General features: G+C 42.9%; 2 protein-coding genes across 15 annotated transcripts in view; one reads left to right on the forward strand and one right to left on the reverse strand.

Moving 5' to 3' along the window:
* The window catches only part of LOC117763653 (transcription factor SOX-6-like), a 106358-nt gene extending 89337 nt beyond the window's left edge, over positions 1-17021 (reverse strand). For 5 of the 13 annotated variants that reach the window (XM_034588979.1, XM_034588969.1, XM_034588966.1 and 2 more), the window contains exons 1-2: positions 16645-17020; positions 1019-1088 (exon numbers count right to left, since the gene is read on the reverse strand). The gene's annotated coding sequence lies outside the window, so the exon portion shown is untranslated. Of the gene's footprint in view, positions 1-1018; positions 1089-15199; positions 15384-16644 lie in introns of those variants that run through there. The other 8 variants (XM_034588971.1, XM_034588972.1, XM_034588968.1 and 5 more) reach the window with 3 other exon arrangements.
* A 2231-nt stretch (positions 17022-19252) lies between these two features.
* On the forward strand, positions 19253-24507 carry c6h11orf58 (chromosome 6 C11orf58 homolog). 2 transcript variants are annotated; one of them, XM_034589049.1, is made up of 5 exons: positions 19253-19448; positions 20349-20434; positions 20568-20628; positions 20859-20968; positions 23510-24507. In XM_034589049.1, the coding sequence occupies exons 1-5, from the start codon at positions 19388-19390 to the stop codon at positions 23732-23734; spliced, it is 543 nt and encodes a 180-aa protein (XP_034444940.1). In that variant the 5' UTR covers positions 19253-19387; the 3' UTR covers positions 23735-24507. The 2 variants fall into 2 exon arrangements, with proteins under 2 accessions (XP_034444940.1, XP_034444941.1); XM_034589050.1 differs by having other exon boundaries at positions 19257-19441; positions 20351-20434.
* The last annotated feature ends 2080 nt before the right edge of the window (positions 24508-26587 follow it).

Here is a 26587-nt window from a genome sequence, read left to right on the forward strand (position 1 = left end):
TCCCGTCTCTGCTGGAACCATCACGATCGGCCACTGCAGCCTCACCAGCTTAATTTGAGCTAGTGTTACCTATACAGCACTATTTGACTCTAGATATAATCTTTATTGCTCACAGAGAGAAAGTCCATTAAAAGGCGTACTGTAGGTCCTGGTGTCGAAAGGTTCCTGGAGTGATGCCTGCGAGACTCTTTAAAAGACCCTTTTCTTCGCCCCAAGTGAAAGCAGCCATTGAGCGTGCACAGGGCAGAATACTAACTGGAGTGGAGGTCTCTGCATTTGCCGTGAAACAAATCAAAAGCGTTCTGTATGTGCCGACGGAGGGGAGCGAGGTAGTGGACACGCACAGAGCTGACTTCAGTTTTGTTGGCATGGACTAACACACACACACACAAACACACACTATAGTGCAAACACTCGCTGCTCGGCTAAAACAACCACTGGTGCAAAAAGTGGCATGTTCAAACACCCGCAATACTGCTCCGTTCTGCTCCGAGGAAACAACCAGAGAGCATCCTGTAATGGGATCACACCAGCTGTGATGCCCTGTCAACACGCTGACGTCCCGACCCATGAGTACCCAGCATTCATTACTACATTATTACATGAGTACTCAAGACTCATGGGCCCGACCACACCCGTCTTTGAATGCGGGCCTTGATCTTGATCTCTAAAACCTGACTGCGTTATGCATGGTTGTGATGCTATTGTGTTGACAAATCCTGTCAACAGACAAACGGACTATATTCCACTATATCCACAGACCACATTTCACCCTGATAACTCTCACACACACACACGCACACACACACACTCACACTCACAAGGTGAAAACAATACAAGCTACGGTGTTGCTGCTGGTAATAATGTGTTCTCTCTGAGAGCTTATTATCTGCCCTTTGGTGGAAGTAAACATCCAGAGAGCCAAACAGAGGCACAAAAGTATACAGCAGTTTGCTGTCTTACAGAACACAGGCAGAAACACATGTCATTTGTATCAGACGATGAGGCAAAAACTTACAGAAATAAGAGACTTCAACTCCAACACCCTCTGCTCACTTGTGGATGACTTTGAAATTCATGAACGTCACCTGAAAGAGAGGGGAAACAGAAGAAAGAGATTAAGTTGTAGTCAGCATTAAAAAAGGGTCAGTTCCAACTTATAGAAAATAATATCTTGCATGAGTCATACTCAGGTTTCATGCAAAAAAAGTGAAAGGGATTTCATATTACTGTCACTTTTCCCCATAACAATGTTCTGCCAATGAAATCTGTTATGTGTTCTGTGGGCCAAGTCTGAAAACCTGGGCAAGCAAAGCCCCCAAATGTTAGTGAACCAACCCTCTAAAGGACGAGTGTGTTGCCATACAAATCAGGAAACATTTTAATGAACACTGACTAAATTCTTCACATCGCACCAACATTTGAATTGGAAAGTGTTTCTGGAGCCCGGTGAACACCCTGTCGGCCCACCTGAAGCCGTCCTGCAGTGGATGTTCAGGACAGAACAGAGGTCCTGTGTGAAGAACCAGCAGAACCAACAGAGGATCACTGTATTTCCCTCACAGCAGTTTTCACTGAACAAATAACGGCACAGGCTCAGCCACGCAAAGTCTCATAAATGACAAACAGAGTGATTCTTGTGTGTGGCTTTGAAGTCAAACAGGCCGCAGTCTCTCTTAATACAGTTAATGCAGTTCTTTAAAAGAAAATTATCCCAATGAGAGCAGGAGAAAATACTCAATACTCCATCTCTGGCCTGCGTGGATTAGACAGACCATTCTTACAGTGAGAGCTTAACTGGGGTCAGCCTTATTATAGCTTCACATGCACACAGCCCCTCACTACAAACAGCCGTTTGCTAAAGGAGGGTCATAGAAGACACATAATAACATTAAAGTTGAAAACTGCAGATCTCTTTGAAGGTACGCTGCTCAGGACAGGAAGGCCCTCCGAGGGCCCCAGATTGAGAGAGGATGGGAGGCAGTCTTAATTGAGAGTGGAAGGCCGCTAATGAAATAAAGGAGTGAAGAGGATACACACAGACTTAGAGAGGCTGTGTTCACACAAACAGCCAATAAAACGCACACAAGGGCATTTCTCTTACACTATGCATCATGGCCGCGCCTTAACACAGCATCTTAGTTGTACAAAGAGCACAACACAAACAGGCCTTTGATTCCACAATTTGAGGCTAATTGAGAACAATGAAGAAAAAAGCCCACACTGGTCCTGTATGATCTTTTATTCATGCATTGAATCAACCAAATGATTCTCTTGGATGCATTTTTTCTCTCAGGGCACAATTAAGGGCAATTCTGACCAGAACAGCTCAAAGGCTTGCACGCTAAGAAGTTGTTGTGATGATAATAATAATCATAACAAATAGTCGGCAAAAACACACTTCTAACATCCCTGCAAACATTTCTGTAAGACGTAACTTCTTTCTCTCGCCCCCTCCCCTTCTCTCACTTTCTCTCTTGTAGAAGTATTGTCCGACAAAAGTTTAAAAGCTTAAAAGATTCGAGAAGCCACCTCTGCAATCAAGCGACTGCGAGTTGGAATCCCACGTGCCCCATTGGTACTCGTGCAGCTCTCGCTGACCCGTCTGAACATGTTCCAGCTGTCTTCGAGAACCAGTTATTCTGTCCCGCTCCCCCCCCCGACCCCCCTTCGTCCTCCCTCCATTCCTGCGCTCCACATGCCTTGCCACTCATCTGCAGATGGCAGATCTGACACCTGGAGGATGCTGGGTAATCAGAGAGACAGCTGGCTGCCCAGTACAGGAGGAGCCGCAAAGCGCACATGAAGCAACAGCCTCGTGTGCAGGCATACAATCGCATATACACACTAACATGCATTATGCAGAGAAGGTCCCTCACATTTTATTTGCATTTTTTTGCATATGGTGAAATGTGCGTATATGCTGAACATATGTAAGCAACGGGGTTTTTTTTGTGAAGTGGAATCCAACAGGCGACAGGTGTGGTGAGGATGTTAAATATTAAGATGTTTTATCAGTTATTGTTGCTAACTGTGTGAAGGGGTGGTTCCATATTGCAGTGACTGAAGGTGTGGCAGGAGTCTTCATGCATATAATTTACGATACCTGCTTCTGTAGAAAATTCAAGCTTCTACATGTGCATATTAACCATTTGTAAGCCGCAGCCTCCAGACATATTATGTTTGTTTGATAAGATATTAATTGATATGATCATATTGTTACAAAAACATTTTAGTCATAAGTTTTTTTTCTGATGTAAAACATAGTTGACTAAATGTCAATTTTATCACGTAGGAAGTGATATAACAAGACACACCACAGACTAGAACTAGAACTTATACGATACATTTAATTGTGGGGTTTTGCAAATATTTGCCATGTAATAAGATATGTTGATATAAGAAAATAACCTGATCTTATTATATTCCACAGCCCTGAAGAGTGATAGAGAGAAAGACACTTCATAAAGTAGACAGAAAGCATCACTGAGTCACAGACAAGCTGACACAAACTCTCAGACAACAAGCCCATTCCTTCTTCTTTCTTTTGTTCCCTTTACTTTGCATACTCCCTCTGTATTTCACAAGGTTCTTTTCTCTCCCAGTCGCAACCACTGCTCTTCTCATCCACCTCAGAGGGGAACTGACATAGGAGAACCCAGCTATAAAGCCATTTCAGGCTCCTCCTGACAACTGCAGGAAGTAACAGCTACCTTTTTGGCCCACTGTCCAACAGCTGTAAAATGGCACATGTTACCCCAGCCATTGAGCCAGCAGCAGAAATGCACCTGTCTGCAGGGGATCCCGAGAGCAGCAAAACGAAAGGCCAGAGCCGTACTTTTGGCAAGAGCGAAGCCGTGACATCATAGCCTCACAGATTGTAACAGGAGAGGTAAAAAATATGGCGCACAGCGAGGAGATATACTTTATTATAGTCAGAGCAGGGCCCTGCACCTGCACAATGAATGCACGCATTGACGCAACAAAATATGCACAGTCCCAAATGCTGTCTTGTTGCAGCTGTCAGCAGCACTTGTGCAGACGTGGACACACTGGAGTAAGAACAATGGAACTCTATGAGACAGAAGCTCTCTCAATGAGCCTAACGCCACATGAGGCTCCATGCTGCCACTTCCATGTCTGCACCGTAGGAAACGGAGAATGGTTCCAACTAATCATATGCAAGAGTGGATTTCAGTTGACCGCTACATGATAAGCTAATAACACATGTTGACTCTTGAAGGACCACTGTTGTACAAGTTCTCCTCATGTTTTATTACTTCTGTGTTTTCACACAGGGGCGACTTACCTTCCAGTTATCACTGAGCTACGTTCACACTCTGACTGATAGACTAGGTTCACACTGGATTTAATGTTTTTGTCATTATGTTTATATATGAATCCTTAACAACAAGATAATCTGCTTCAATAATGCATTTTGGAGAACTGCTGCTGGATTATGTTCACCGGGGTTGTTTTCGATCCTTGCAGAGTGACATCCTAAACTCTAGGGTATGTTCGAAACAAACTCGTTCATACGACATGTTGTCCGGGCTTGTCTGAAGGCAAAAATGTTTATAGCTGTTCTGAACAGCCACACGCGAAGACTGAAGGCTGGAAACCTGGCTGTCGCAAGGCTTGCAACACAATAAACATTCAAATAAAAGAGACAGACGTATATTTAAAGCACTGCTGCTGCTGCCGAACTCATTCATACGAAAACAATTAAAGCAGTTGTGTTGAAAAAAGAAAAGAGCTTACGACTCTCAACCTCTCGCGTAAGTGGTAGTGATTGTCAGTTTTATAAAAATAATTATAACTTTAAAAAAACTGTTAGGTGCAGAAATTGCCAAATCTGACACCAAAGATCCAACGAGCACTTGAACTGAAGCGTATTGGCCCCTTCTCTCGTGGGTTAGGTGCAAAGTGCAGGACTTTGTTTGCATCTTGTGTCCTAAGTGCGGTTGTGTTCAGCTCTGCTAAAACCCTTGAAACGGTGGGGGAAGGAAAACATTTCAGCATAAATGTTTTTCGGGTTATGCAGATAAAAAGACAGGGTTACAGATATGCATGTGGGTGGGCAAACCATCGCTACTCACAACACCTTTAATAAGTGGAACGAGGAAAGCGGATGTTTGCATGAGTGAAAAGCTTTTGTGTTTCCCTCACAAAAGCCCTAGGTGAACGTTACAGAGGCATAAGTGACAACTTGTATTCTCTCCAAAGTCGCTGTTAACATGAAATATTGCTAAAGTGGACGGTGGGAGGGAGCGCGAGGGTTGGTAGGGGCAAGCGCCAGCACATACATCTAAACCTCGCCCCTCTGCTCACTACCCTTAGGAGATTACATTATGGCGCTCGCCATTGTGCCGCGTCTTCAAGACAAAGCCTGTTCCACTGTGCAAACAGTGCGCCTTGGAAAGATTGTAAAAACAAGAGGTGAATGTCAAAGGCAGAAGTGAAAAGGATCTCTCCCTTCTTTTGTCAAGCTGGTGAGGTATGCACAAACACATCGCTGCGTGACAGAGAAGAAAGGAGGGCCCTGTGAGGGAAGGAGCCAGAAAAAGTTGGAGCGTCTTTGCATGAAAAGGCCAATACCGTGAGAAGTCGCCTGGCTGACTCCTGGGTCTATAGAAAAAGCCCCTCCACAAGTATTTCGGCGAAAGACCCCCAAAACACACAAGGGACATCTCGCTAAGGATGAAACACAAGGAATGGAATGATGACCTGTTGCTGCAAAGAAAAAAACTTTCCGGAATTTAGAATTTTATGTTTGCAAAATGTTTTTGTTTCCAACAAAAAGAGATTGTACAAAATAATATATTCATCAAGACAGTACATTTTCTTTATTTGGTGCAAAGTGATATCAGATGTGCGACAACCAGCCAGCCACTGCTAAGCTTTCACTGTCCCAGCCTGAAGTCAACTTTGTCACGACCCAAACAAGGCTTTAACTGTCAGGGGCAATTAATGAGGGCGACCTCGGCTCCCTCTAATTTACAAGGCCAGCGCCAGCCTGTAATTAATTGCTGCGTGCATAAATGTAAATGAGTCCGCTGGGGAAGCAGAGAGAGGAAAAAAACGGCTGTCAGGCCAATATTCCAGCAGGGAGCAATCTGCGAGAGAGGGAAATGATTTAGAGGACAGCGCACAAATCTGCTGCTCAGTGGAACACGGAGAGGCCGACTGAGAGTGGAGGCTTGTTGAGGGGGTGGTTGTCAGAATTTGGCTTAAAAAAACCAATAGAAAACCTGTGGCGACAATAAATATCAACTGTTTTATCTCAATCTCCTCCTCCCACCATATGTCTACAATTTGTATTCATAAAAGAAATCAAACATAGTTTATCTGATCTACCAGAGCTGAACTCCCCCACCACACACTGCTCTAACTTGTTGCACATTTAATTTTACAGAGACCTGATATTACTATATTACTAATATTTAGATATTTGTAGATTTTTTCCACTGTTGTTATGTTGCTGTGTCCACGACAGAAACAGACTTCTTATCTGAAGGTTATTGATCCAATAGAAGCTGCATTTTTATCAGGGCTTGGCTTTTTCTGTTTTTTTTTCTTATTTGATTCCATCTCAGTTTGGAGTAGGTTTCCATGAAAATTCAATGGATTAACAGATTTACACATTTGCAGCTGGAAGTAAAACTTTGTGGGCTGCAGAAAAAGCTCAGAAAAACTGGGCACTTTGGCAGATTAGAAAAGTTCACTTTTACATTTTAGAATTATTAATTGGGCAAGTTCAGATATTATATACGTGATATATGTCAAACAAGTCTCTTTAAGACGTAATTCTTTTCTAATGTACGTGTTTGGGTTTTGTTCTCTTCAGACTGACCACACCGTGACTCCCTCAATCATCCCCGTCATTACCTCCACCAGCAAAAGACACGTTGCCGCACAAACGACGAAACACATGAAATCAAGCCGAAATTAAATCGTTTGAGGCGGCTATAAAAGCAGCTTTAATTCATAAATCTCCTGCATATAAGGCCAACACTTAACTCTCTTTGTGTGCGCCAGGAAAAAAACAGGCACAGGAGCCATTGTCCATTGAAACTTGCACAAATGTGAGGAAAACACACGTGAAATCCACAATGTATGGGTCAAAGTATAGTGACACTTTGAGACCCACACGCACGTACACACACACAGCATGCCCCGCAGCAGCCACAATAGCGTCTTTATGACATAAGCTCCTTTTCACAACAGTGCTTTAGAGAAGGCAAATGAGACTTTTCCTATAGCAGGCCTCCAGCAATAACAATTGACATCACAGGCCAGCCTACGTACAGTATGTTTCCCACATTAAACAGGGAGACACAGTGTAAGCTCCTTGAGAATGAGACTAAACAGTTTGCTGAGGCAGCGATTTTCCCTCCTGCTATGGCAGTTGCTCCAGTTGGGAACCATAATCTTGAGCGTGGCAAAGGGCCATTTCATTTGGTTACACGTCGGCTGCGAGCCAAGACAAATGAGCTACCTCTAACAATGTGGAGATATGATTGACCTGATTGGTTATGTCTGATATAGTGTCATCTCAGACTCAACAGTAAAATCAATAAGTTTGATCCCAGAAACTTTGGTAAACAGCAGATGCACAGAAAAAGTACAGCAGCTGGGCGGGACGGAGAGGTTTCACATGGCTCGCGCACGGGCACGCACGCACGCACGCACACACACACACACACACACACACACACACACACACACACACAGTGCTACTATCATTAAGTATAATGTGCACTTGAGTGTGAAACCTTGGGGCACAAATGCCAGCAGGCCGCGATGCTGCCGTCCGTCCACCATCTGAAGTGTGTTGGATTACGTGGCGGAAACCTGAGGTCTGATCCCAGTCAGCGTGATACCCAAGACCAGTGCCACTCCTCTGCACGCCCATCATCACTGAACACCACGCTCCACGCTCCTGCTAATCCAGTAGCGTGTACAGGACACAGAATACCATGTACAAATAGACATGAGCCAGGAGCATGTAAGGAGCATGTCATTTATGAATACTGGCCCAGGCGTTACAGCCCTGGGAACTTCATGACACAGGGAATGAACCTGATGTGTAAGTCTCACGAAGACTGGCTGCTCTCAGAGCTGTCCGTCAAGCAGCGCGCGTCTATTCTGAGCCACATCGTCGATATTCAGCCTCCCTCATTTTCTCTCTTTCTCCTTTTATTTCCACTGTTGCCTTTATCTCTCCACTGCGGACCCATGCGCTCACCACCATCTCATGATGACAACGGCTCAATTAAAGACTTCTTTGGGGCCAGGAAACCATGGCAACGCCCTACGTAGACAAGCTGGCTAGCGACCAATTGGATTTGGGCTTTGGCTTGGTGGGTGGGACCATGTTATCCTGGCACTCACTACTTCACCACAGGGTCATTTCAGAGGCCTCGCACCCCGAGCCGCGCTGCCACTCCCCGTTACTCCAAACCACTACGAGTGGTGAAGTGAGAGTTAGCTCGCCCGCCTTAAGAATGGGAGGAGCGGAGAGCGATCCAATGATGCTATGTAAATATGAGCTCTGAGTACGATACCACCAGGCTTGTTTGCATTTGTTTGATCTTTTTCATTCATTTATTTCACTTTGTTTAGCCACAGAAAAACAATCCTGTGACAGACTTCTGTACAGATTTCTGGAAAGGAAGGTCTGAGTTTTCCTCCGAGAAATCTTCAGTGCACTTTGTTATGAGGGAAAGCTTTGTTTTTCATTTCCGATAAAGAGTTATGATCTTACCTGGCATGAATACGCCTGATGTTTAATGAGGATGGGGAGGAGGAGCTGTGACAAGTCTAAGAAAATAAGCCTGATGGTGTCACGGTGATGTCATCTGGGTTATCAGGCTTTTTAATAAAAAGCTTGTGTTACAACCTGGGTGCATGAGGACTTAGGCGTTAACCAGGATCTAATGACAAGACACCATTGATTTGCATTAAGGGAAATGTAGCTTGCAGCTATTCTGGAGCTTAAACCAAACTAGAGTCAAACTAGAGCCACTGCAGCTACAACTCAGGCAATTTTTTTTTGTAACACATCACTCTATTACAATTCCAGACTCCCAGACAACTGGTATTGTTAAGGTTATTATTTTCTTATTCAGGCCTTTATATCTTCCAGTTACTATCTAACCTTGAGTGAAATGAATGTGCACCAATATCAAACTGTTTATGACTGAACAATGTGAAATTATACATGTCACATGAAAGAACAAACGTCAATTTCCTTTCTGTGGTTAGGATGAAGAACCACAACCACACAAAGTGAGATACTGTAGGTATGACTGTGCTCTCAGTTTATTTATCTGTTATGAAATGTGTTTGTGTTCGTCTTCGAAAGCTTGTGTGTCCTTGCACAGTGTGTGCACACTGTCCAAGGCAAAGCACAAAAACACATTGGCGTGTGGTTCTGATTTGTCATTCAGAGCAGCGCTTACTACTCTCAGCAGCAGCCACGAAACGGCCTCCGAGAGGCTCATGAGAACCGCACAGGAGACCCTTTCTTAGCCACAAACATTTCAGCAAATGTTCTTTTTCTTTTCTATCCTCTGATGAACAAATAATCATGGTGGGAGGAAGTGTTGTATGAAAATGAAAACGGAAACAACAAACACTAAAGATCTTTGTCATAAGTGCAAAATGGTGACCACACTCTGAAGGCGATTCGTGGAACATCAGAAGCAGACATCCATCACGAGTTAGTGCAAATAGTGTTTTTTTTGTTCGTTTTAGTCTGCAGGGAGTGCCAGAGGGGTGGGGTTTACGTTGTGACAATGCAGAATGTCAGGTTGACGGCAACTGGCACAAAAGATGAGTAAATCCATCTTCAAACACTTTCAGTGGATTGTAAAAACTTTCAGGCACTCATATCGTCTTATGCAGCAAACCCCACCCATCTGGTTCAGGATAAAACAAACCAAGAGATGTTTGCTAAGGACACTTGTGTTCCCATATTGACTCATTGCATTATACTAAGTACATTGCCAGTCGATGTTGAAGTTAGGCTTCATCTTAGGGCAGTTACTTAAAATATTTATATTTCTCAAATACATATTTCCTCATGAACTTGAGATGGTAAAACTTCTGCGTGGAGTCTTGTTTTCTAAATGCAGCACCATTCTGGGCGTGCAAGAGCCACGGAGTGTATCCTCGTATTCTCAATCCCCAGACATCAACAGAAGATAACCTCAGGAGCTGCTGAATTTCACACTTCGGTTTAAAAAAACAAAGCATCCCGGCTTGCCCATTCTAAACTCAACCAAATATATCAAATGCTCCAAAAAAAACAGTGCTCCGCAAAAACAAAACAGCTCTTTGAATCAGGGCTGCTGAAACACTCTGAACTGTGGGTATAATGAATGACACTCAACCCTGAAAAACAGGGAGACAAATACTTCAAGCAAAGACAATGGCTCAGAGAGCGATTTTTGTTTTTGTTGTATGTCTCTTTAAAGGTGGAATAAGCAGAAGAAAAATAAACTACGTTTTTGTTATTTGATATGAAAGTCACTGATGGCATTTTTGTTTTAGTGAAAGAAGAGAGAATATTTTTCCAGCTCTTATTTGACATTAAAAGGAAGGTGTCTGAGGTGTCCTAGATGTCGCTCGTCTTTCAACGCAACCATGCCTTCGGTTTGTTTCACACTGACGGAGAACATGAGCTCCTGGACATGCAGACGTGCTCGCATGTGATTCCCCTCTTCTGTAAAATCATCTGGAGCTGTGTAATTGCCGAAGCATCTGCTGCTGCGGCTGCTGAAGTCCAAGGCCACAGGACTGACTGAGAAATCAAGAGCCACCGGAGCACCAGAGTCAGTAACCTGGTCCCCCTATAGTCCTGCTAGAAATACCAAACGCCGTGACCTGACTGGATGAGGCGGAGAGGAAGACCACGGCACTTTAATCCTCTAATTTATGTCCACAGATTAGCAGAGAATCAACTTTTGGAGGCTGCGTCTGGCGAAGCTCAGATGTCCATCAAGTGCAACGGAGAAAAACACTCGTCTGGGTTATGTCTTTGAACAATGATTTGATCTGCTTAAAGTTACGAGGAGATTTCCATTAAATAATAACCTGTGCGACTGATCTACATTTAAGAGTTTTTTTCTTTGTTTTCAGAACCATGTTTCTCTGGAGGAAAAAAACAATTTCTTCAAGGCCAACAGTAGATCTTGTAAGAATATTTTTTTTGTCAAGCAGCAGTAAATCAATCTACTTTCTATTTTAATTTTACTAAAAATCAATTACTTTATTTTCTAAAAGACTTAATCAAATTGTTCATCATATACTACAGGTATTAATTAAACTGAATATGACATCAGGTGGGGGATGTATAACTTAAGTGGTTCATTGTTCAACCATTTCTCCACTTGCTATTCTTTGCTGGATCCAGTTTCACAAATCTTCGGAAGATTTTATTGTGGTTTTGTTTAGGTCATTTCATTCCATCCCTGTCTGCAGCCTACCTCACTGGGATGCTCTATTTTATTTTAGTGCGTTTCCTCTGCACAGTCACATCAATGTGCAAATGTTTGCCGAGAGCTTCAAATACTGTAGGGGTGCAGCAACTACAACAACGAGAGAAAAGTAAAGCCTGAGCTTTTTTGATGTTCATCAGTTTTTTATCACGGGCAATGAACAAACGACTCTGAGCAGACCAGACAAACGGCAGCACTCTGGGATGTGTCGACGGAGAGTGGGATCGTGAGTTTTTTCCATTTGAGAGGAAAAAAGTGAGAGCGAGCAGAGAGACTAATGTGCCAAATTGTTCATAAATCACAAACCACACAGGGAAACAGACACAAATGACACTACAGACAATATTCAGTCGCATAAGTCTAATATGGATTCAAGCCAGCCCTTGTTTTTGACCATAGGACGCCAGGTTTGCTTTAACAGTTTAGAAGTCATTTGTTGTCAAAGGTTTTGTGCAAACGATGCCTTTGTAAATTATACAGGGGCGGGATAGTTGTTGTCAGTGTTACACACATGACAAGACAGACACACACAAAGAAAGTCAGAGAGAGAAAAAGGCCAAGGAAGATCAGCTGTATATAAACTTGAGCTGCCCTGCCTACATTATGTTTGTAAAGATGCAGAATGAAGAGGATGGAGGAGTCGTGTGAACTTTTGTGTTGAAGCCGAGCCGGTGTGCCAGGTAAGCTCTCAGTCTGGCCTTTGTGATTGGACGGTGGGGAGCAGGTGGTGGAGAATCGGTAGGTTACCCCGGCCATTGAAAGAGAGGACGGAGGGAGAATTAACGCGGTGTCTTGTTATTCTCCACTCCCGGGAAAAAGGAGGAAGCTGTTTCCAAGGTTATGTGGTGGTGGAGAACAGAGGAGAGATCCACAGAGCGGTACGCCCACACAGCGGGGTGTGCACGCACACTCGCACACACACACACACACACACACACACACACACACACACACACACACACACACACACACACACACACACACACTCACACACACACACAGAATAGAGAGAAAGAAAGAAACATGCATTTATCACCTAACTAGAAGGACATGCATGAATACATGCAAACAGGTAAGGCCATGCACACAAACAAGAACACACACACAGACTGCACACACACACACAAACACACTCAACTCTCGTACAACACATGTAAAAGTGCTCTGTATATAATGTCAAATGCACATGAGCACACACAGAGGACAATCTGACTGGTTTTATTTACAATGACAACCCAAAAGTCCATAAATACAAGCCCACACAAACACACTGTCCATACACACACCTAAGCTTGCATTGTGGTTGAGAAACTTGTGGGCATTTGCCAGCGTGCTTCAAGTGCTCATTCTGCCGGGGCCTCAACCTTTCTTTTTCAGCAGCAACACTACAATTTGGGTGTGCCGTTGGGCCCACGATAAGTATAGGCTGACTAATATGCACTTAGGACCCAGGGAGAAATACTTAGGGCTAAATGTTTAATTTGTGTTTGTACAACACATGTCCAATTTGGGGACTGGTGTCTTTTTCATAGAGCCCAAACACAAATAATTAGGAGTCTCCAGATCGGACACAGGCTTAAATGGAGGAGCGACCGTTTTCTGATGAAGGTGAATGAAAAAATCTAAAATAAACATGTGGACTCGCTTAAATCTACAACAACACGGTCAGTGAAAATAAAATAACAGTATCTATAAGGGGGGGGGGGGGGGGGGGGGGGGGGTTACAAATCATGAAGCATCCTAAAAAACTGAAATGAAATCATTTCCTTCTTCCACATCAAGATGTGACGGGTGTGTGATAAAGGGCAAACTCACACTCTTCATCTCAAAATTCAGATCCCCTCTCCACGCACACCCTCTTCATCTCACTCTCTTCTTCTTCTCTCAGCTGTCAAATCTGCTAATCTTTTCAATTTGCTCCCTCTTTCTGCCACTAAATAGTCCCTCTGCGTCACACCGTGAGGAGACGGCCTCTCGGGGTCCAAGGAGTTTATGTGGCACATTAGAATAACATGTGAGCGATGGCTAGATTCCTAAGAATGGGAATCAGATCCTCCAGGTTGGCCTTGCATTACATTAACACCAGACTGCACATTTTTTCGAGGCTTGATGGTGGAGGGGAATTAAATAAATTCATATTGACGTTTACAGAATTTAGTTTATAATGAATGCGTTGTAGTGATAATTATAAATGACAGACAAACTTTAGTTGATGGTGGAAAAAGAACAGAAGCCGTTCTGCTTCTGTTCTTTTTCCACCATCAACTAAAGTTTGTCAGATAGAAATGTAATCAGCAAATGTAATATATCTATTATAAGAATTCTATTAAATCGTTATTTTATAACATCCCTCTAACTTTGACTGTAATTACTTTTTTATACTATGGAATTCAATCCGTAATTTAATTTAAACGACAAAAATCTGCATCTTTTATGTCATTTTATCCCCTTTTTTTTAATTCTTAAATGTCAAATATTCAAATGTGTTCCATGACGCGCATTTTACGCACGGCTCCGTGGCGGACCCTGTGTGGGACCACACACTGACCGGCCGCTGTGCTGTGTGCGCTGCGGGCTCGGCCGCCTGTCGTCAGCGGCAGATCCTCACAGGAGAAACGCAAAGAAAAAGAGAAGAAGAAGAAGAAGAAAGGAAAAGAGCTGCAGGTCTCCACAGCGCAGAGAGCGCGGACACATGCAGTCCCGGGACAATGTGCTGAATTGGCAGCCTATATATAAGTCTGCCATTTGGACACGCTAATGCCCCTTTACCTTATGAGGGAACTTCAACCCGCAGCACCTGCTCAAAACAAAATGCCATAGGAGATCAACTTCAGCGACCCCCGCCCCCTGCCTCCTGCTCGGATTGTTTTTCAGACAGACACTCTCACTTGCAGGAGAAGAGAAGAGAGTGGGGGGTGGTCTATAAATTGTTCTGCCACGGTCCAAACAATTAAACAACTTGTTGGAAATTGTGATTTACTGCGTAAAGGCCGCTGCACGGCAGGTCCCAACTGGCAACGGGAGGATCTGTCAAGCTGCGGCAATTACAACTGTGAACAGGGGAGAGATTTGATGTGCAAACCAAAAAAATGTGGATGCGTTAAAACAATTAGACCGATGCCTCCTCTCTGAGAAACACAGCGAGGGATTAAGATACAGGCCAATGTCTCAGAAATCACTGAGACAATTATCCGGACTTTGCGTTCCCTCTTTCAAACTCATCTCTACCATGTGAGGGTCATCTCTCCTCGCTCTGTTTAAAAGCTCCTTATCTGCAGGCGAGCAGCGGCTTATCTCGGAGGTGTAGTGTGCCTCTGAATAGGGGGAACACCCTGAAGTGACTCTATCAGTCTCAAACAGGCCGTTGGCGTGCGCCTTGTCCTCCCGTACCCCCGGTCACATCCTCACCGTGAACCCGGGGGAGGGGGGAGCAAACTGATTGTCCGGGCTGCAGCAGGCTCCTCGGGCCCGGGGGGAAGAAACTGTGGCCCGTGCACGCATGGCTCAAGTTCACTGCACACCCGGAAAATTCACTGCAGCAGCTCCGTCTGTCACTGTGTCTCTCGGGCTGCGCGCAGCTGACGAGTGGAGCTGACAGCGGGCATCGAGCAGAAAGTGAGGACGCACGGTGCAAACTGTTCTGAACGATGTGACACGAAGAGAGGCCGTGGTGAAGCTAAAGAACAGAAACTTACAGAAGGATCTCTTTACTCCGGGCTGGGACTCGGACACTGTTTGCCCCCGGTATTGTCTCCCCCGCGGATCCGCGCGTCAGGACTCCGGGTCTATTTTAACGCATGACTCACGCATTCTTGCAGGGTCAGTCCCCGTGAACTCCAGGGGTGGGAAAGTTAACTCGGGCCCTGAAGACGCCCCCCTCTTCCTCCCGCTGTTGTACCCTCTCGATTTCTATTTTCTCTCGATTGTATTCCAGTATACATGTGAAGGGGGGGAGGGGGGGGAGGGGGGGGAGGGGGGTGGGCACGCGCTGGGAAATGTGAGTCTATGCAGGAGCTGAGGACGCGCACGGGGACCACAGAGGTCCCTGATTCTGGGCAGAAGGCTACCGCTGTGTGGCCGAAGAGAAAACTACCGAACATCATCACCACACACACACACACACACTCACACACACACGCGCGCGTAAATGTAACTGCCTTAAAAAGTTTTTAATGATTTTACGGACAGCTTATTTACTTCAGAGACTCTTTCCTCGTGTCCCCCATATGTTTTCTGGGATAATTGAACCGTTTCGTGGGGCCACACAAGCCGCTGAACCACTTCTGTTATTAACGCGTGACAGGGATGTGCAGTGGGAGGATGAACCCCGTTAAACGCAGGATTACCTTCTGCTTTCCTTTTCATAATAAAGACCTTAACGGCATCTTTGCATGGCTGACATTCATCCTGGAAACATTTAATTTAGGGTTCATGGTTTAAAAAACGTCAACTGGGTGAAGGAGGTGAAAATGAATTAATGAAGACAAATCAGATTTATGTTCATATTTCTGTGCTTTTCCATAACAGAGATTAAATGTTTGAATGTTATTCCGTATGATGTTTCTAGCATAAGCTCTAAAATGACACTCAGTTCAAAGTAGTGAACATTTAAAAAAAGTTTCTTTTATAAAAATGTATTTCCGTCTAATGCAAATCTGTCAACCACATGGTTTCTGTGTGCCTTTCACATGCAACATTGGTTATTATAAGAGAAAATTACTTTACTTTACTTTTGTCCTACAATTAATACGCACATAATAATAAGGTTATTACTAACTAACTGTCACCCTTTTATTACAAACTTAAGTTTACGAGTTTTCGTGCCACTGATTCAGGTTTTAGCTATAATATTAATTAATAACACCACTGACTATTTGATTGAACTTTTATAGAACTTTTCTTAAAAAAAACAGAGTTGGAGCGTGTTATTCTGGGCCATGTGGAGTGACCCGAGTCTAATCACAGCCGAAAGCTGCCCGAATCTGCTGCTGTCATCGCTGTTTGTTGTGCAGGAGCTGAGATAACCGGAGCGCGCCGCGACTCTCACAGCGAGCTGCCCGGAGGACGCGCCGGGCGGACGGTCCCGGGCGCAGAGCGGCGCACTCCGCACCTACGATGCAACAGGAGTTTTTCCTCTTACCTTAACTACACGGAATCGATCCTCGCGGCGTCTGTCTTGCAAAACCTGGCTCGATGCGACGGCGACGGGGAGTTTCAGCGCAGAGACCGAACAAGAGGAGTCAGTTCAAACAGCCTTCAAATCCCGTGCGTAAAGTCACCATCGCTGCTGGAGCGTGTCAGGGACTTTGGTAACTCCTCTGTCTGCGCTCCGCCGAGGATCACAAGGTGCAACAAAACACACCGACGTCGGTGTCAGAAGAGCCGCTGAGCCCCAGGAGCTGTCATCTGGAGGATGCGTGTGTGTGCGCGTGGGTTTCTGAAGTCAGTGAAGTTACTTCCCGTCCAGCAGTGTGTGGAGGTTAAGTGAGAGTGTGGGGCAGTGTCGGGTAAAGAGGCAGAGGCAGGATAACCCCTCCTCTCTCTCTCTCTCTCTCTCTCTCTCTCTCTCTCTCTCTGTGTCACACACACAAACACCCTCACACACACACAAACACACAGACACACACACATTCTTGTACTTCTATCTTATTAAGGACACTCATTGGCATAATTGCATTTGGCATAATTGCATTTGCTAGCCCCTAACCCTAACCTAAACCCAATTCTAACCCCAACCCTAAATCGAGTCTTAACACTCAAACAGCCCGTTGAAAAATGTCCTCACTTTCCAAAAATGTCCTCCGTCCGTAGCTTTATGCTCCAAATATATAAACACACTCTCTGTATCTGTCTGTCACTTGCTTTGTGTGATTCTTTATCCATTAAAATATAAAACACTTTCTATTCACCCATGTTCATCAGTTTAGCAAACTGTCTTCACCTATTTTCTCTGTGTATGCGCGCGCGCGTGTGTGCCTGTGTGTGTGTGTGTGTGTGTGTGTGTGTGTGTGTGTGTGTGTGCGTGTTCGTGTATGCATGCGCGCACTAGTCACCTGCATCAGTTTAGTCTAAATAAAACTAAATAAATGCTTTTATTACTTTTTGTTATGGACACACATTTTCTTACCAATATTTTCTTATATGTCAGAAATCACTCCAACTGAAAACGCGTATTCTAATGAAGATAGATTCTTAGATGGATTGAAAAAGAAAAATTGATTTGTGGACAGAAATGAGCAGATTAATGTGTTAAAGTTTCCCGTGTGCTGATATTTTGCACATGCGATTAATTTCTCAACATTGATTGTTTATCATTTAAACATTTTTAAAGTCTAATTAAATTCAAGATAAAGTCCGTTAATAAAACAAATAGCCGCCTTCTCTTTTCCATCATGGCCAATGTAAGTGGGATTAATCATCGTTCTGATACAGAAAAATGAAATATTATTTGATCGAAATTAGCACAGGAAAACATAACGTGTGGCCTCAGTTTGGTTGGACACAGCTCGTTAAGTCCATTGAAGAAGATTTTTGACGTCAAACATAAACTCTTGTGCATGACTGTGCTGTGGAAGGGTTTAGTTTGGTTGTCCTGTCAGAGGTGTGAGCTCCTCTGGGCTCACTCGTTATTACATCTACTCTCACGCCACCTTTTGGTGGTTTGACTGCAGGTCATCAGTGGAGGGTCATTTTACACTGTACGTGTGAGGAATGGGAATATAGACAAATAAAACGCCAATATTTAAGCTGTAATTTGATTTGGTCCACGTGAGGCTATACTGAATAAACCTCCACTGCTGGCTATTGATTATTAATTTGTCAAAAATATGTATATACATATATATAGTATATAATAATTTGTTTGTAAGCCCTTGCGTCCTTTAAACACAAGGGTGTTATAAACACTATTACTACTGCAACTACTACAACTTCTACTACTACTACTACTACTAATAATAATAATAATGTTGATAATAATAATAATAATAATAATAATAATAATAATAATAATAATAATAATCTTAAAAATCTAAATTTCTCTAGATGATCATTGAAATCACAGATAATTAATTCATTAACTACCCTTCTATAAATGACATGTGTTGTCGAAGACATGTATTATGAGCCAAATGCAGTAGGCCTATTGGATTAGGCTACTGTACTGTTCTATTAAAGATTCCTCCCACATATGTTTTGAGTCAGAAAAGTAATTTGTGTCTTTATTAGAAATTGTTCAAATTAGGAAATTCTGGTAAAATGACATCAGCTCATACTTCAAACAAATTCCCAGAATATTGTTCACAAGATGCCTCCTACTTCACTGCAAAGTCCGTTCTCAGTTTTCATACTGACATACAATAAGCCAGTTACACTGAACTATGATCGAAGAGGTGTCTCAACATCACGATTTAAAGTCAGCTGATGTGAAAACACCCTCCCAGTGTCAAACTCTGCACACTGAAGCTCAAACATACAAGCGTAAGTAAAATTGAGCAATTTAAAATAATAATATCAACACAATTTGGACAGTAAATATTATCATTTATTGTGCTTTTCGAATGGCACAGGGATATTTATTTGTAAACATACATGGAAATAAAAATGATGGAATGCAAGAGGTAACATACCTGTTGTTATTATTATGACTTATTATTACAGAACAGTTTTGTTGGACTGCATTCGTTTATGCAAAGTGTACCTAATAAACTGACAACCGAGTGTACTGTTGTATCACAGACCCCCAGTGGGCGGCAGCACAGAGGCGAGTCTGCAGCACCAGCGAAGAAGAAGACGACACTGAGCGGTGTTGACAAACCCAGCTAGCTTGTGCTAGTTCGGTGATATGGTGTTTTATTGACATTTTACTGAAGCTTTCGTTCACCATGAGTTCCCCGGAGGGCAGACACGGAACCAAACGACCCGCTTCTCCAGATGAAGTGAGTGAAACTGTGAGAACTGTGAATGATCCGCAGAAAAAAGCTACGAGTTTCTTAGACGAGGCTAGCATCGTGTTAGCATGTTTGCTAACGTCGGAGCTTTACCTTGAAATCTGACCACGTTCCTTTTTTGGTCCTGGACAAAGTTTACTAATTATTCAAGTTGGTTAAAAACTTTAATGCACTGAACATATCACACATTGTATTAGATAGAGTCAAGTCGATTTACGATTAACCGTTAGAGTGTTTTTATAGCAATGAATAATGACTGGATCTTACATATTATTTGCCATTTACTACATTACTTACATTATGCACACAGTTGTAAATAAAAGCATTAACACGGGTTTAACAGTAAAATGTATAATGTGTGCAAAATGTTTCAAGTCTTATTTGTGCTAATTCCTAAAATATATTTTAAATAAGATACAGGTCACTGCCCTGGTTACATGTGTCTTTACCAACCACACAGGTTAGCAGGAACAGCTAGCTAAAGCTAATTTCAGTGTTTGTTTACTTCTCTACTTCTTTACAAATGTCTGAATTTGACGCTTCATGGTCTCATTTTCTTCAAGATCTTTTTCTTCCATGACTTTAGTGACTCTTTTAATGAGCTTAACCCTTCAGATATTTGACAGTTCCACTTTAAATGAAGATAAATATGATCAAACATACCTCCAATAGATGATAGTAACCTCCTCTTGCTCCAGCGGTCACGGTGTCACTTGTTCATCCATGCAGTGTGAGACGTCAGAGGGGAACTGGATGAGTAGCCCTGTTGGTTAGAAGACAGCCTGCACTGCAATGTAAAAATAGTGTATATATGTAATTTACATATAATTTAACTGTAAATTCCTGAGCGCCCTGTTTTTGGTGGAATTGTTGACTCTTCTTGTCTCTCCTTGGCAGGATGGATCTACCCAGTGGTCAGCAGCGGATCTGGGAAGCAATGAGAGGAAACAGAAGTTCCTACGGTTGATGGGCGCGGGCAAGGTTTGTTTTGCATCACTTTGAATTCAGTTCACATCATCGATTAAATGAATAAAATGTTTCTTTAGTTTGTTATAGTCGCTATAACCTTTGGAGAAGTTGTGACCGATGAAAATTGAATGTTTCTCTTCTACAGAAAGAACACACAGGACGCCTCATCATTGGTGACCACAAGTCTACTTCCCAGTTCCGTAGTGGTAAGCTCCATTTGTAAAAGGCTTTATTTGTTGTGTTCAAGTAAAAATGTGTCCAAACTCAAACTACTGTCCATGGGTAAGTGGCATGCACTTACCCATGCTGCCTCATCCTTAAACCCAGTGCAATTAACCCGGCTCTCCCACTACACATCCGCCGTACAGATCTATCCATGCATGGATAGGCCTGTAATGGCTGGGTGTGCCTGCTGTGACTGGTGTCTCCTCTGCAGGGCAGGAAGATAGGAAGATGAACGAGCAGCTGGAGATGCAGTACCAGCAGGGCATGGATGGGAAACTGTCCGGCCGGAACCGGAGACACTGCGGCCTGGGTTTCAGTGAGGTGAGGATTCATCCAGACCAGGATGAGAGGGCAAATAGAAAACCAGGAGTAGATAAAGCATATCTATATGGATTTTGGATATTAATATAAACCAGATCCACTATATTGACAAAAGTATTGGGAGGAGCTTATATGACATCCCATTCTAAATTCATTGGCATTAATATGGAGTTGGTCCCCCCTTTGGCAGCCCAAAGGTGTTCGATGGGGTAGAGGTCAGGGCTCTTCCACACTAAACTCGCCCAACCTTGCCTTTATGGACCTTGCTTTGTGCACTGGGGCACAAAGTTGGAAGCATAGAATTGTCCAAAATGTCTTGGTAAGCTGAAGCATTAAGATTTCCCTTCACTGGGATTGAGGGGCCTAGGCCAACCCCTGAAAAACAACCCCATGGTATTATCCCTCCTCAACCAAACTTTACAGTTGGCACAATGCAGACAGGAAGGTAAGGTTCTCCTGGCATTCGCCAAACTCTGACTCGTCCATCAGACTGCCAGACAGAGAAAGCGTGATTCATCACTCCACAGAACAAGTTACCACTTCTCCAGAGACCAATCTCTGTAAAGGCATGCTTTACACCGCTCCCTCGACGCCTGGCATTGTGCTTGGTGATATAAGGCGGGCATGCAGCTGCTCTGCCATGGAAACCCATGTCATGAAGCTCCTGGTGCACAGTTTTTATGTTAATGCCAGAGGAGGTTATGAAACTCTGCAGTTATTGACTCAGCAGAGCGTTGAATTCAGTGAGCTCTTTAGAACGACCCATTCTTTAACAAATGTTTGTAAAGCCAGACCGCATGGCTAGGTGCTTGATTTATACATCTGTGGCAATGGGACTGAATGAAACGCCTTAATTCAATCATTAAGAGGTGTGTCCCAATACTTTTGTCCATATAGTGTATGTAATTTAACATTACACACAAACCTTTTTTTTCTTTCTCTCTTTAACGCAGTGTCCAAGTGAAACACTGTCCATCCACACATCTTCTTTGTATTCTTTCAGCATGTCTATTCATTTGTGAGGAAAATTATTCATGAGGTTCATGGTCCTGTGAAAGCCCTTCTGTCAAATACGATTTGTTATTTGAATAGTTCCCATGTAAGTATATTGTGGTGACCTATGCAACATTCAGTATTTAAAAGAGTGAACTACATAAAGCAAACACATGATAATGGATCACAGTTGAATAGTAGACAGATGGCTGCTACGGGTTGCAATTATTTTACAGGTTAGTCTAACAATAAAGCGACGTCAGAACCAGGGACAGTAAGTTTTTCATCTAAAGCTTGATGACAGAGTAAAAGAAGAGAAGTTGTGCAGCTCTGTCTCGAGCCGTCAGTATCCGCCTCACACAATGACATTATCACTTAAAAGATGTTTTTCACTTTCACTGCATGAGACAATGACCGATGAAATGTGGCATGGGAGTTAGCAGCCCTGCTCAAATTGAGTGAAATTCTGTGTGCAGAATAGGGTGTGACTGCCAAAGAGCACACACAAAACTGTCATAAATAGGAAGGTAAATGTCTACGCCCAGTGTTAAATAAGCCCAGAGGCTAAATTACCAACATGATAGTTAGGGAGCGTTCATGAATTCAATCTGAAATGGTCCGAGCATCATCTGAATGGTTCAGAAATTCAGTTTGAGATGACTGCAGGGGCTTTAGGCAAAGAATGACATTCAGGGCACAGTCACACACGCGTGAATGCAAAAAGACTTTGTTGGTCTGCAGATTTGCTTCACCACAGGAGGCAAATGTTTTATTCAGCCTCTCACGGATGCTGATTAACAGTAGAGGTGTGCACTTTCACTAGCCTCACGATTCCATTAGGATTCAGCAGTCAGCGATTTGAATGCACAACGATGCATCTCAATGTATCGCATCCACAATTTTGTATATTACTGAACATAGCTGCTTTTTCATCAGCTAATACAATCAGTCAGACAAATATGAACTATACCACAGCACTGATGAGAATTACTCTGCAGGTCAACAAGTGCCTCTGCTCCTCTGGTGTTTTCTAATCGTCACACTTAGAACTGATCTTTATAAAAACCTGCTGAATTCATATTTATGTTCCTGGATAAACGAGGCGTCGCTTATTCTGTAATAATGAAGTTTAAACACAGCGTTACGTCGTAATCTGAGGGAAGAACGTCTGTCTGCAGGAGTGTGTGTGTGTGTTCATCTGTCCCTCTTCACACACAAACTGATAATCACATGTATTTAGTTATTAATCAATGATGTTGGATCATGACTCTGGATCGTTCCGGTCACTTTAACCCTGATGTCCCGTCTGTGTGCTTCATGTTACGTCTCGTGTTGTGTAGCAGGTTTAAACATGTGTCTAATAAACTCTAGAGTGAATCAAACAAACACAAACACAAAGAAAGTCCTAATAACTTCTGATCGGTGAATATTTGACTGATCACTCCAGATCCATAGATTTAAGAGATCATGTTGTCTCACAGATTATTTGTGGACAGACAAAAATCTATCTTCATCTTCAAAATCTCATGTTTTTGTTGTTATCCACAGCCTGAGCCAGAGCCAGATTCGCTCCCTGCTCCACCAGTGGACAATCAGACAGAAGAACCTGAGCCAGTGAAGTCCACTAGTGAAGAAGAACCCACAGACGCCCAGGACACAGACTGCAGTCCCGTCAGTAAGGAACAGACCTCAGACCTGGCTGAGCGCGGCTCTGACAGCAGGAGCGAGGAACCGAAACCCGGCTTCAAAATGACCTTTGTGAAGTCGGTATAGGGCCAACGGGAATTACTTTTTGTAATCTCAGATTTGTACATTTTGACATTATTTGTTAAACTGTTGTCGATCACCCATCATTGTAGTTCTTCGACTATGTGGAAAGGAGTTCTCTACACAAGCACTCATCTCATCGTGGTGTGCATGTTGGCATAAAATTCAGTCCGCAGGTTAAGTTTGGTTAAGTTGTGTTAGATCGTGATTAGATGCCGAATGGTCCAGTTCTTATTTTGTTTAAACATCAATAAAGGGAAGTGTCGCTCAGCTGTACTTTCTGTGGAAGCTCTCAGTTCGATCAGTATCATGAAGGTTCTGCTGGGGGGGGATGTAAACTGAGCCGAAAATCCTAATGAATGGAAACGATGTAAAATTTAAAATCATCAGAAGGCCTCTGTGGATTTCCTCTCTAGTGAGGTTGTTAATTTTATTTTGACATGTATGTTGAAACTATTCACTGAGAGATGATGGAATATAGTTTACATGGAAACTGGTAATGCAGATATATGTACATATTATGTGTGTATTAACCAGTGCAGCCAAACGGACAATAACTGACATGTCTAAATCATTTCAGGGTTGTGTACTTCAAACATATTTCATGAGTTTCTTGAAAAATTATGATCTGTCAGATTTAGAATTGTATTTTATCACTTTAATAGTATTACATTCACTGAGAACACCTTGAGGACGAGAACAGGTGAATTTCGCTGTATGTGCATTTAGACAAGTGTATTTTGAGTAAGTGGGTTGTAATAAATAACCTTCAGGCCTAATTTCATCTGTGCTCCACATTTTCTGGGTTTCAGAGTCACAAAGCTGTTTGTAGGTAAACAAGTTTTACTCTGTTGATAATATATAAAAATGTTAAACCCTGAGCAGAAACATGTGGCAGTAAAGTGTGTGTGTGTGTGTGTGTGTGAGACAAATCTATCAAAAGAACTGGATGCAATTATGTGCAATAGGACATTAAAGCAAGAGTGCACAAATAAAGCAATATCATTAAAATTCCTCCTCAAACTTAATTAACTTATTTCAAACATAAAAAAGCTACATTTAAAAAATTGGTTTTAAACATGCTCCTAATGAAATTCTCTACCTTTATTCACAAGCGTGGTCAGTTCATGTATTCATGTTCAGAGATTTTTTAACACTTGCACCCAAAACCCTGCGCTAACACTCAAGTAGCCCCTGCTTGTGCTCTTCTCTTTGCTTGGAGTTTTTTGTGCAACCAACAGAAGGCCAGCTGTAGTTTTGAAGAGTGAAATGGTCCCACAGGGGCTGTTTGAGTGCAAGCGCAGTGGTTTTGAGTCCTGTTCTCAAACTGAAAGACCACACTATTGAATAAAAAAAAAGGCAAAGAAAACATAAATTCGACAGTGGAACCAGATCTGAGTACAGTGATGTCTGTGTAGTAAAATATCAACTCATATTTACTACAGATATTGTAAAACTAAGGTAAACTAACATAATGAGAACAGGGTTGAGATCATCGGCCGTCATAATCACAGCTAGTTTTTTCTTTTTCAAATCCAAAACCACATTTACTGTTTGATTTGGTTTCTCTTTTAATTTCCTGCAGAACACCAGTGAAACATGCCAGTTTCATTTTTCTCCCATTACTGCTGAGACAGTGCAGATTTCCTGGTGACACTCAGCCACAAAAACAAGATGTACTGTGTGGAGCTCATTGTCTCATTCCTTGAGATTATTACGCCTCAGAATCAAACACTGAGCAAATGATTCTAACACAAGATTTACTTGTTTTCCACTTTTGAGGACTGAGGCTGGATATTTTTGACTGCAAATAAGTCTCAGCTGAAACAAAGTGAAAACACAGCAGCTTCGACTATTTTTGTTGAATAGTAATCTGTGCATCATTCTGCATTATATAAGGCATTATATAGAACATGGAATATACAACATCTACAGGACACTCGGAGCCTTCATCAAGAAATCAACAGGACTGTGGAAAACGACCTGAGAGGCCAACTCAAAGCTAACTGAACAAGTTGCCATCAAGTGGAGCATTTACCAAAGAGATGCACTGTCCCTGTACTCCACAAAGAGTGGAGCAACCAGCAGCCACCTCCTTCACATGGGTGACATCAAGCTGTGTGTGTCGGGAGAGGCATCAACTGATCCACATCCCCAGAATCTACAGCAAACATATCAGTGTCATCTGCACTAGATCAGTGAGGTCAGATGGTAGAGACACGATGATCAGAACTGAGGGGACTGAACTACCAGAAGGCAACAGGTGTCCAGGACGGCGACAAATACCTTGAGATCCCACAGGAAACCATGAAGAGGCCAAAGAACGTCGGCCTCAGCCAAAGACCTACACAGAGTGAGGCACTGTCCTAACAAGGCCGAAGGAGGAGGGAGAGGCCACTGATATCAGGACAAGGAAGCTCCTCTGGGATGTGCAGATTCTGGATTCTTCATTCAACTCTGTGCCAAACTTGAACACCCATAATAAATGTAAATGTGCCTAAAACATGTACATAGACCAAAAATTGCTAATAATGAACATTTTATGGGGGAAATGTATTTCTAGTATTTCTATTTAAAGTACATTCTTACAAACTAAGTTCTATAATTTTCATTATCATTTTCCTGGCAGAACTCTCTAGATGACAATTAAGTTTATATCTTGTGTAAAACACCTCATTTTAGCTCAGTCTTATTTTCCTTTACCTTCACCTCTGCTCCTCCTCCTGCGGCTGTCCCCCCCCCTCACACCGACGCCTGCATTAACTTCACTGACCGACCTCGCTCTGTTACATCTGTCACACAGATGCTTTCACTGAGTGCGCTGCCTCTTTGGGACTTTTACAAAGTGTCTCCTCCATT

This window comes from Hippoglossus hippoglossus, chromosome 6 (genome assembly GCF_009819705.1).
Source record: "Hippoglossus hippoglossus isolate fHipHip1 chromosome 6, fHipHip1.pri, whole genome shotgun sequence".
Classification (NCBI taxonomy): Eukaryota; Metazoa; Chordata; class Actinopteri; order Pleuronectiformes; family Pleuronectidae; genus Hippoglossus; species Hippoglossus hippoglossus.

Bases quoted from the DNA above. Each gene is read 5' to 3' on its own strand.
- c6h11orf58 (XM_034589049.1), top strand. From the start codon at position 19,388: ATGAGTTCCCCGGAGGGCAGACACGGAACCAAACGACCCGCTTCTCCA. The intron at 19,449-20,348 runs AAACTGTGAGAA...TCTCTCCTTGGC, and splicing joins TTCTCCAGATGAAGTGAGTG to AGGATGGATCTACCCAGTGG. The intron at 20,629-20,858 runs GTAAGCTCCATT...TCTCCTCTGCAG, and splicing joins TACTTCCCAGTTCCGTAGTG to GGCAGGAAGATAGGAAGATG.